At 40.9% G+C, this 11,889-nt stretch overlaps 1 protein-coding gene across 3 annotated transcripts; it reads right to left on the reverse strand.

Annotated features, from left to right (window-relative positions):
• Window positions 1–477: 477 nt before the first annotated feature.
• Window positions 478–10,888, reverse strand: CUZD1 (CUB and zona pellucida like domains 1). Of its 3 annotated transcripts, XM_083505530.1 has the most exons (10): window positions 10,837–10,875; window positions 10,222–10,445; window positions 9,387–9,540; window positions 7,934–8,148; window positions 7,325–7,478; window positions 6,538–6,758; window positions 5,718–5,890; window positions 3,779–4,161; window positions 2,295–2,563; window positions 478–1,652 (listed from the first exon to the last, which is right to left on the reverse strand). In XM_083505530.1, exons 2-10 carry the CDS (start codon window positions 10,301–10,303, stop codon window positions 1,480–1,482), a joined length of 1,824 nt encoding a protein of 607 aa, XP_083361656.1. In that variant the 5' UTR covers window positions 10,304–10,445; window positions 10,837–10,875; the 3' UTR covers window positions 478–1,479. The 3 variants fall into 3 exon arrangements, with proteins under 3 accessions (XP_083361656.1, XP_083361657.1, XP_083361655.1); XM_083505531.1 differs by lacking the exon at window positions 10,222–10,445 and having other exon boundaries at window positions 10,837–10,888; XM_083505529.1 differs by having other exon boundaries at window positions 10,222–10,883.
• Window positions 10,889–11,889: the final 1,001 nt, after the last annotated feature.

Genomic DNA, 11,889 nt, shown 5'->3' on the forward strand with positions numbered 1-11,889 from the left:
GCGTGGGCATAACAGGGTGGAGCAGGCTTACGTGCTCACTGTCATGCACGATGACCTGGAACACATATGCGGCCGAGAGGCCAAAAGTGCCATGAGTGCCACGAAAGGCCAAACATGAAGTCCGGCACGCTTCCATTGCGCAGCTTGCAAACTTTCCGTGCCGCTCCAAAGTCCTTCTGCCTCTTCAGCCGGTAGCAGAGCAATCACAGCAGTTAGAAGCAAATTGCAGCGTGTGGGTAATAAATTCAGAACAGACACAAGGCATTCCTTATCTTCTTAGCCTTTAATCAAGTAGTTTAACAGCATAACTCAGACCTGGCGAAAGCTCGCCCATCCTCCCTCTCGCATAGCGTACCAGAGGCAGACTGACACGCTCGGAGTCAAACCACTCCCGTAAGTGTTTGTAACCACGCCTCAGGAAAGAGACGTAACTCAGAACTCTTTAACCCTGTGAGTTCTGAAACCTTTAACAACACAACCCCCCTGCAAATTGGGGTTTGCCTGTATTCATTTATTTACATATATGAAGAGCCTTATTTTTGGAGAAGTGCAGATGTCTTCAATGTAGGGGTGGGTGTTTTATCTTGGCTTGTCTGCCACACCGGTTCCTAGATGGTTCTTCTAAGGTCTGTTCCATTTCTTATCCATCATTCCCTCATTCCTTTGGCTGGTTCTGCAATGTGCCATACATGTTTGAGCACGCTGTTCCAGAATTAGAATTGCACATAAGGTGATATGAATTTCTCTGGTCTTGCAACAGGAGCCAGCACAATTTCTAACAGTATAAGGTTCTTTTGTGTTTTTGTCACATTAATTCACATTCTGCTTAGAAAACCAAGTAGAAACAGATAGCTTGAGTGCTTGTACATCTGCGTAAATGCCCAAGTTGAAATCGTGGATCCTAAGAAGTGAAGGAAAAATATCTCCCATCCCCTCCTCCCCTATAGCCTCTTGCACACCCCTGAAAAGCCACTCCAAAGCCTCCTTCTGAACAAAATGGGGTGGGGCACATGTGGCTGCTGGGGGGATGAGGGAACCTGAGATTTTCCTGCAGTGAAATTCCTTTATGGCAAGTTAGATGAAGATTAATGTCTGATTTGGGGCAGTTCTCCCCCACTCCCTCAGATGTCCCCAACACCCCATCCCCTTCTGACTCCCAGAGAAGCTCTTTGTGGAGGTGTGCAGGTGGATGCAGAGGAGAGGAGAATCTAGGAAACTTCCTTGAGCTAACATACCTTAAAATTCTAGTCAATAGTATATTTTGCAGTTTCTCACCCATTTATCCTTCCCAAATAAGTTTAATTCCCCTTAAACCCAGTGGTGGACAACATCTTTGTGATGTTTTTATAGGCTATACTTAATCTCTCCCCCCTTTTCAATACATCACATTTTAGAGATAAGATTGATGAAAACACAAATCTTCCAGTGCGTCTACATAAACTTAGGGTTCAAACTGAAGCAAGGAACGCGAGTGCTCTGTTAAGGGCTCTGCAACTTCTGGTATCTGTATCCTGGTTCTCGAGTGAATAAACGCTTCGCTGCCAGACCAGCCAGGAGGACAGCATTTGCAGCCAACACAACAAACGTAAGGGTATACAGGCTCTTGGATGGTGTATTCTGGCTTTCCTCTGGATGAACTTGAATAGAAGAATCTGAATGTAAAAAGCAGAAAACAAATGGAGAGTAAAATGTAGTTCAAAAATTTATTACCTCTATACCAACATGTACATGTACACACCCACCCACACACCTGTATAATCATTGGGAAAATATCCCTTTCACTTTCATTCATTTGCTAGATCGAGTGAGAGATTGTTGAGGACCAAGGACACTGGTTTCCTGCAATTTGATGGCGATGCACTCTTCATCAGGACTGTTATAAATGTTCATTTTCCATGTCCCTCTTCCCTTCCAGTTTCCCTTTTGTGTCATGTCTTTTACATTGTAGCCATGCAAGCAGGGGCTGTCTTGTTTTATTTAACTGATTGCATATTAGCCAGCATGGGATGCTTTTCAGCTGAAGAATGGCACATAAAGGCTCACAATAACAAATGAGTAAATAAATCAGTGTTGGGGGACCTTTGGTCCTCTAGGTGCTGTTGGATCCAAACCCCTTCAGCTCCAACCCACATCGCCAATGGGATGAAGAGAGTTTGACTCCCAACAACTTGTGGAGAGCCATGGGTTCCCCATCGTTTCTTTTACTGATAGTATTTTAAGAACAGGGATATCTGTGTATATAAGATCACCCAAAGAAGCACCAGAAGGCAGTCTTCTTCTTGCAATATACACACCTGAGCGATCCATAGAGCTGAGATCTCTCTTCAGGATGATAGGTCCCACTGCAGCCTCCCCTTTCCATGTGTAGGAAGAAAGCTCTCTCTTATGTCGAGGGCGACAACCTTCAGTGCAGCGAGAATCAGGATCCTTGCTGTCACAAATCAAAACTTCGCAGCGGAGGTAAACAGATGGCTGATACCGTAGGAACCTGAAGGAATTGAACCGGAATCTCCCATAATGTTCAAGGACCGGATAAGCCACGTAAGTGTTGTCTTCTGCGCATCTGCAATAGAACGTCCACATCACTTTATAATGATCAGCAGTCGCTTGGTCCTGTTTGCAGTAATATTAGATGTTTACCAGATAGTAAGTTGGTGGACTAATGTTTTAAGTGAAGAAAATGTGGAAAACAAATTACTCTGTGAATCTGACACAGGACTACCTTGCCGTCGGCTTTACAGAAATAGCCAATTGAACAGAGGTTTGGCCTAGTGGCCTGCATTTTTATTTATTTTTTTTTTTTTTTGCAATTGTATCTGTTTTAATTATTGTATTTTGAATTGTTTTCACCTGCCTGGGACCTTAAGGTTAAGGGTGGGTAATAGTAACTTGAATTATTCACCACCACCATCATCATAGCATCAGTATTGGGCAGTATAAAGAGATTAGCTGTAAGAACACAGTCCATAATAGAATACTCCCCACCTATTGGTAGATAATTTTATTATTGCTATTATTATTTATTAGATTTATACTCCGCACCTTCTTCCAAAGGAGCCCAGCATGGCATACGCAGTGATACTAATGCAACTGAAACTTCTTTAAAAAGAGTTTAAAACAATATACTAAAACAGTTTAATACTGCTAAAAGCAGTCACCTACTCTCAAACTAATGATTTCAAGGTTGCAAGGGTCCAAAGCCTAGGTAAACAGGAACACTATAAAAATTTCCCTAAAAGTTAATCACGACAGCAACGGACACCCCTCACTAAGGAGTACATTCCGCAAATGTTTACAAATGCTTTCCTTCACCACACTTCCTGTTCCCTGAGTCTCAGTCTTCTGGACTGTATTTTAGCCATGATAAACTACATAAATATATGTGCTTCTGATACTTGAGTCTCATTTTACCCTACAGTTTTTGTGATACTTCAAAAATGTACAGTTTTGCGTGCACACACCGTATTTTCATTCTTTTCTCATTGGTCTACTGCTATGCAGGCTCCTTTAGTCTCAAATTAGTCCCATTTGTTTTCTTGTCCCACCCACATTCTCCAAACCTTCTGACATGCTGCTCCCTATGGCCAACCCCCCTCCCCACTTATCTCCTCTGTTCATCAAACTGTTCATCAAACTCTTCCACTGCCAACTTACAATCTCCACTATCCCTTAGTCTTCTTTAAGGGTAGAAATTGTGTCACTTCTTCACATTTGAATCCACCAAGAAGCACTTTAATTGTAAATGACAACCATACTGAACAGTTATAACGGCACTCACCCGCTTTTGACCAATTCATATTTTGGTGATGTAGAATCAAGGTTTGGTGACGCAGTGCAGGTATCCACAAACACTAACAGATTGGCATCACTGGAATGCAGACTGACTTGTGCATAGATTGTTTGGTTCAAGTCCACGAAGTATGGTGAATCAAGCATTTGGGAGAAAGAATCGGAATCGTAGAAGGCCATGCTGAGATTGAATCTACCTAAAGCACTTTCATCATCATTTTCTACATTTTTTGTTTCATACATGACTTCTACAGTTGAATTGTTTTCCATTATACACCTCACAATGAGGTCAACCTGTTTGTGGCGGGTAATCACATTGCCATTTGGGGAAGCAGTGATAGTGTTGGTGTAAGTGATTGTGTGGTTTTCTCCCTGTGTAAGACAGAAACAAAACATTACCCACTTTCCTTTTGGGGAAGAAAGGATATTACAGTGAAGAAGAGCACGCAGTGGGTCTTGGCTCAAGTTTTGGAATATAAAAACAACAACAAAGTCTTCACATGCTAGCGTTATTCAGGCACATCTTTAAATGATTACAGAATGGCCCAGCCTTTTGAGTTCAGCCTCTTAGGTATTTAGCAGTTTCTCCACTGGAAGACAGTGAAGGTCTCTTGATAAGAAAAATGGCGTTTGAATGCTGTTAAAAAGCATAAAAGTTCATTTAATTTGTTTGATGAAGTTCTCAATGAAAGGTATTTCCACAGTACATCAGTTACACTATGATCCAAATGTCTGTATGCAGTAGCTAATCTGTACTCTATGTTTTGGGGTCAGCATAAGATAGGGAGGTGGAGGAGAGGAGACACACCAGCACTTGCCACAGTATTGATAATCTGTTAATTCACTTTTTATGCTGGTGTGGGACGCGGGTGGCGCTGTGGTCTAAACCACAGAGCCTAGGACTTGCCAATCAGAAGGTAGGCGGTTCAAATCCCTGTGACGGGGTGAGCTCCCGTTGCTCGGTCCCTGCTCCTGCCAACTTAGCAGTTCGAAAGCACATCAAAGTGCAAGTAGATAAATAGGTCCCGCTCTGGCGAGAATGTAAACGGCGTTTCCGTGCACTGTTCTGGTTCGCCAGAAGCAGCTTAGTCATGCTGGCCACATGACCCGGAAGCTGTACGCCGGCTCTCTCAGACAATAAAAGCAAGATGAGCACCGCAACCCCAGTCGGTCACGACTGGACCTAATGGCCAGGGGTCCCTTTACCTTTACTTTTTATGCTCTGGTGTGCATGTGTCATTATAAGGAATGCAACCCACAGTTCTGGAAAAGAAAACGGATGTGTGTCCTAGGGGACATTTACTTCTGAGGAAACTAGTGGTGGATTGGACTGTCCTCTGTCCAGTCCATGGAGCTCATTTCATAATGCATGCCTATTCAGAAACAAGCTCCTCTGAATTCCCTGGGACTTACTCTTATTATGCAAGTGTGTCTAGGATTGCAGTTTTAAATGTCTAATATTGGGATCATAAACACAGGGATGTGAACCTTAAGTCCCATTCATTTCAGTGAATCTTACTGAAGATATTCCAGCAGAATCCTACATATACCAAAGAAAAGAAAGGAGCAAATCTTAGCCTGTTTTGTTCTGTGACATTTATGTTTCTGAGATGATATACTTTCTTATATCCACCTCCCTGATTCTGATGGTGCTGATTTTTCCCAGGCAATCCCAACCAAGTGGAGAAAAAATGTTAAGATAAGTTCAAAATTTGTCTGGGTAGCTCAGGCTTAAGTGCCTCTGGCAGTTTTTGTGTAGGTAGATAAGAATGGGCTGGAACAGGACAGACTTGGGTCCAGTCCTTGTAAGCTAGATTGTCAGGAGGCAAGCAAGATAGGAAACAAGATGGTTTGGCATAATGCGAGCTCCAAGGGACTGTTCACAACAGCATGGTTTGACTGTTTCCTTTTGTTTTGGTGATTTTTACCGTTTTAACTGTTCCGCAGCTGTTGAGTGGAAAAGAAAATGTCACTGGGTTTAATGCAACTGGTCTGCAAGACGGGTCATTTAGCATCAAGTCATTTTCATCATAGCCAAGTGCATCCAAATAAGATTTGCTGAGAATAACTGTCATCATGTCTGAAGAACAACTGATGGATTCTGATAATATAAGGAGGGAGGAAAGCAAAGAATAAAATACAATTCATACAGAACTGTCTCTGCTGTGGCAATGTCCTAGTTATTCTTTGTGGGCCCTAGCACTGCCTCCTTTTGCACGGGCAACAAAATTCACACTGCAAGGACTACAGTGCAGTGTCAAAGTTAATTATTTGCAGAGGATAAGTAATTGCTTTTATTGGCCTAATGAAGTTCTTTCAATAACTAGTGGGGTATGCCCCCCTCTAATCAGTTCCAATCAGCAGCTTAACACAGGCATTTTGTATGAAATACATTTTCTGAACAGTCATCAAAAGCAGTCTTCCTGCCCAACACAATGCAGTAGTCCATTCTAGGTGTTACCAGAGCATGGATCATAATTGTGCAACTGGCTACGGAAGGAGCAGTCATCCCTAACTGTCACATGGCTTTGCAGAATTTCAATCCCAGAGCATATGAAAAAGGCAAATTTGGCCAGACTGCCTGCCCTGTTTCAGAGACTAGAGATGCTATAGATCATATTCCTCTCTGCTTATTTGTACATACCACATTAATTAAAAGACTGACATGTCTTCCATATAATGAATCTTCAGTCTCTCTATATACACACACAAAACAGTCAGGAATCATTCTAGAGAAATGAGACTTACTGTTGGGCTCTGGTGTTGGTACTGGTTCACTTGTGTAGTGAGCAGAAAAGCCCTTGTATGAATTGGCATAGTCTGTAGACAATGCAACGGTCATCGCATTGGAAGAAGACTGAAATGCAGCGGATTTGCGCCCACACACTTGTTCGATTAAGCCAGAATCAGTTGTTGCACCATCATAGATGGCGAGGAAATCAAATCTGCATTTGTCATCTAGTTCTAGACTACAGGCATAAAGAAAAATGTCAAATAACTGATGGTAGCAACAGCAGCAGCAGTTTTTATTTTCATCTATGTGGTCCTTCAGTGACTTCCAGGTAACACACCTTAACTTATTCTTTTTTTAAAAAAATCCTAACCATTTTCCAAAAGAAGCCCAGAATGGTTCTTATCCTGTTTTACCCTATAGGATAGGGTAGACTAAATGGTAGCAACTAGCCCATGGTCACCCAGTGAGCTTTCTGAATGAGAGGGGATTTGAACCTGGGTCTGGTGCTCTAACCACTACACCACACTGGTTGTTGATGACACGGTCTCCCCCCTCCAGTGGTACAGTATGTCATTACATTTTCATGCTGAGCAGGGGCAGGGCTATATAACATCATGAAGATGCATAAGGATACCACACAAAACTCAACGTTTTAGCTGGGATCCAGAGAGCTGCATAGGCTCATGTGAGGGCCTTGTGTTAGGCCCAATGAATACTTGATTTTCCCGTGTTTTGCTTGTTGATCTATACAATTTCATCCCCAATAAGGTAAGTTGATATGAAATATGAAAGTATACTTGCAAAATGTCATTGAAAGTTAAATTTATCTTGGAATTTTCTTCTGTTTGAATGTGCCATACGCAATATGCAAATTCTGGATGTGGCTTGGGGTAATTGGGGCTGACGAATGATCCAACTGGGCCAGTAAGGAGACCCCCGCAGTTTTCAATTTCGGCTGTGAAATAAAGTAAACAGTCACTAGTTATATTTATCATACTAATATTGTACAAAAAAAATGAAGAATTAACCAGAAGCAGGCCATTCTCCTGAATATCTATGACCCACAGATATTTAGCATTACGCTGCTAAATGGACATTCTTCATTGGCTCATTGGCAAATCATCATGCGCTGCCTCGGCCTTTGACATGCTTGAAGTGTATGTGACAAATGTCTATAAAAATATAGTTCACTTGGAAAGTACAAATTCTGGAGGGTTGCCTTGTTAAGTCTTTTACATGACAAGGTCTGGATTCTTGTGGCAACTTAAAGTGGCATGTGAGTGTGGAATACACAGGAAGGGCAACGATAATAGAAGGCTTGTTAAATACTGACTAGCTAGGCAAGCTGATTCATTTTCAAGAATTTCCCCCCTTATTGTCACTTATGAGGGACGTTCGATGATGACTCACGTGAATCTGGTGAGATGAAGTAATAAAATGCAAATATGGTCCGTGTAAATTCTGTCGAGTCTGTTGATATGCGAAATGTTAAGGAGCCAGAAGATGAGTGGAAGATGGGAACAGATATGTGGGTTTTGCACACTTGTCCCAAGAGAGGCGCGTCCGTTGAAGGGCCATCATATACTTCAATATTTTCTCTGTCACATGTAGATGATGGATTGAATCTGGAGCAGCAGGGGAAAGACACCATTAGTTAATAAATATAGCAGAGGATCCAGCTTGCCTTGTATTACTTCTGTCGACTCAGAAGTACACCCCCTCATGCTCAATAGGGCTTAGTCTTGGGTAAATGTGTTCATTTATTTTTGGCACGTATAAAACACCAAATTTATCATTTTCACTGGGCACTTCGCAAATTTAAAAACAGTTTTAAAAATGGACAGTACTGAGTTACGATTTTGCACTAGTGCAAGTATTAGTACTAGCACAAATAGGTTTCCTTTCCTCTCCTTCCTCTGAGTATGCCCTGTGCCATCCCCAGATCAGTTCTGGAGGGTCAAGTGAACAGATTTCCATCCAGGGAGGGGAAATGCCATTGCAAAAGTGGAAATCCACTGACGGAACAATTTGCTTAACGCTAACATTGAATACAGGATTGCAGCTCTGGAATTCTAAATGAACAAAAGCGTTTGTTTGTTTGTTTGCTTGTTTGTTGTGACTTAACAACAAGAAGCCATTTTGGAAAGTCCAGTTCCATAAGTGGTTCACTTTCTGCAGTGGAAGGCAGCTATTTGAAAACAACAAAAATACACAAAGACTAAAAGTAAAGGTAAAAAGACTAGCATTAGAGTCACACACAAACACACGGCTTGAATGTTAGTTCAAAATAAGAACCTGCCATTGGCTATCATTCCCTGTGAATATAGTGCGATGTTTCTCTTTCTCTTGCTATCCCTCCTTTCTATAGTTTACCTATGAGACCTGCGGGTGTAGGGTGCTACACAAATTCAATAAATAATAAAAATAAAATAATGCCTGAGAAATTAAACAATTTTAGATGCAAGTGCCAATAAGGGCTGCAAGGGGGCTAATACTTCCTTGAATCGAAAGCACCTTTGTGGCATGTGGAAATAGCTGTAACCTAGTTTGGAATACTTGAAGTATACATTTTAACCTTTCAAATTGTTGTAGATATAATGTATTCCTTCCTTTTAATGAGAGTGGAGCACATGGAATGTTATTTTATGGTTTTTAAGATTATGAGAATGTTTCAAATATATGCTGTGGCAAATAAACTATTTTTTAAAAAAAGAAAAGAAAAACCAGCTGTTGGTGCAACCTAAAATTCAGTCTTATCAGTGTACTTTAGCTGTACTTCAATAAATCTCAAAGTACTTGAAAATTAATCCCAAATATATGCTTTTCAGCTGTACTGTTCAGAACCCATTTAAAGAATACTCACTCATAGGAAGAGAAGATGAGTCGGATTGTTTCATTCACATGCACAGTTGTATTAACATCTCTCTGTATTTGCCAGATACAATTTTCATTTGCCTTGAGTGTAAGCGGCAGTGCTTTATAGTTATTGTTCAGTATACCGCCGCATGCACTTTTTGCTATTTTTATAAAATCAGAAACCATTGGTTAATCTCAGTAAGATTTTATGGAAGACCTTGGCCTAAAACATCTAATGATCAATCACTAGTAATGATAAATATAGATCTCATAGACCTCTCAAAACAGCTGTTTAATCATTTTATTGCATGCATTGCAATATGCTTTGAATTAGAGCACCACAATAGCTGTTCTTCCAACTGTAGACAAAAATCCTTATCAACTGTTGCAGCCAAATATAATTTAAGCTGTTTCCCCTGTTCCTGAGCATCACTGTTTAATTTCCTAGAGCGGCAAATTGGATTTTAAAAATATGCTTTGCAAAATGTGGAAATGCCAAACCAAGCGTGAAAATTTAAAGTGACCACCACAGGGTGTTGTTGTTGCTTTTACCTACCCGAAATAAAATACTTAGTATACATACATACATACATGCAATGTAAACAGTTAAATATTTGGTCGCCAAACATTGTTCTCAAATAACATCTGGAAACAATTCAGAGAAAGTGAGAAAATGATTCTCATTCTTAAATCATGCCCAGTGAAATCAACAGGATTCAGGTTCTAAAACTGCAGACTTTGTTTAACATTTAAAGCAAACGTTGTGATTTAGAAGCAGTTGCATCTTAATAGTGCATGGCTTTAAATCAATTTTTTTAAAAAAGTTTTTGAAACTTCCATACCTTGGACTTCGGTCAGCTTATTTTCAGCAAGAGTCCAACCAAATAAAAGTGGCAAGAAAATGCATTGCCTGAAAGCTTCCATTTTGCTGAAGACAGGAGGTCACTTTTCCTGGCCCTTTTTATATCTCTGCTTATTTCATAATCATTCTGGCCCACATGGTTTGATAACAGCTTGCATAATCTTTGCAGATCATACTGGTGCTTTGAGCTGTGGCCGGAGATACCTGTGAGAAGGCCACAGGTGTTGCATGACATGCTAGGTGTGCTAGATAAGCAGGGGTGGGCAGGCTTGCGTGGCATTATCTTCTGTGAAAATGAAAACGTAAAAACCAAAGACCTTGAAGGTCCACCAACTAGAGCCAGTTGTAAAATAGAGGCTCAGGAGGCACAATTTAACAGTTATGGGAAGGGGGCCTCTGAGCACATGGTCAGCGCAAAACAAATATACCCCTCCAGGTTTGGCTCTAAACATTCTTTCAGTTTTTGCGTGTTTTGCAGTTGCTCAACGTCACTCATTGCGACAGAACTGACCTAGAGTGCAGCCCTTCTTTGGTAAGAGATGGGGAAGGATTGGCTATGTTGCTGTATGTCACTATAGCAGCATAAACATTATACCTTCCATGCACATGCAAAGCACAATTTGGCCCCTCCAAGAATTCTGGGCACCATAGTTTGTTAAGGATTGCTGGGAACTGTAGTTCTGTGAGGGATAAACTACATTGCCCAGAATCCTTTGGGGAAAAGAATGCGCTGGGAACGTGCTTGAAAGGTATGGTGTGCATGCAGCCTATGTTGCCGTAGATGAAGGTGGGTGAATGAGTGGGTTGTCAATTAGGCCTAGTGTATTTTTGTAGGCTAAACATTGCTGTTTAATAACTGGTTGACCGGGGATTAGTTATCTATACGGCTGGTGGGAATGCATGATAGTAAGACCTGGATAAGGACAATGTATTTGGGAGAGGTTACTGGGCAGGGAAGCGTGCTGCAGCTTCTATTTCTATTATTATATTATGAATTATGCCATTTTGTGTTTGTTGTATATGATTTTTATCCACAATCTTCTTCTAAGAGAATGCTCTATTTTTCTTTCAAATATGCCACTTTAGATGCACGTTTTATACTTGACCTTTACTGGTATTATTTTATTTTGATATCTTGCAGTGTTATATTTGCTGCTTTAATTTAGGCTGAAAACTGCTTCGATATTCTTTCAGAATTATATATAAAATGATATAGGAATGACTTAAGTAAATAAGACGGAGAGAGAAGTTCTTTTAAATTTAAGACTAGAGGAATGCAGGAGAATGTCAAGGGGAAGAGTTCTGTGCTATGATGACAAAGGTCCTTGTTACAGGTTTTCCATGATACCAGCCAATGTGCCTGCCAGAGCCACAGATGTGATGCTATCCAAAGCCTGAGCCACACTGCATTAGATAGCATATGTGTGTGCACATACTGGTGTGTGCATATGTACACTTGTACAGATATTCAAGGCAAATTTTCAAGGTGGAATGATGCAATGTGTTTTCTGATTAGAAAGCTAATGCAGCTGTGTAAACATAAGCAATGCCCTCGTAAAATGGGCATTCAGCTCATCCACCAATGCAGCCTAAATATGTTCATTTTTGCTACTGCTTATATGACTATATGCATGCATACAGTCATACC

This window comes from Podarcis liolepis (genome assembly GCF_965112155.1).
Source record: "Podarcis liolepis genome assembly, chromosome: 5".
In the NCBI taxonomy this organism is placed as follows: domain Eukaryota; kingdom Metazoa; phylum Chordata; class Lepidosauria; order Squamata; family Lacertidae; genus Podarcis; species Podarcis liolepis.

Coding starts and splice junctions, on each gene's coding strand:
- CUZD1 (XM_083505529.1), bottom strand. CDS start 10,303: ATGGAAGCTTTCAGGCAATGCATTTTCTTGCCACTTTTATTTGGTTGG. Junction 4,162..5,717: donor GCTGCGGAACAGTTAAAACG/GTAAAAATCACC, acceptor TGTCTTACACAG/GGAGAAAACCACACAATCAC. Junction 1,653..2,294: donor CAGCTCTATGGATCGCTCAG/GTGTGTATATTG, acceptor TTTTACATTCAG/ATTCTTCTATTCAAGTTCAT.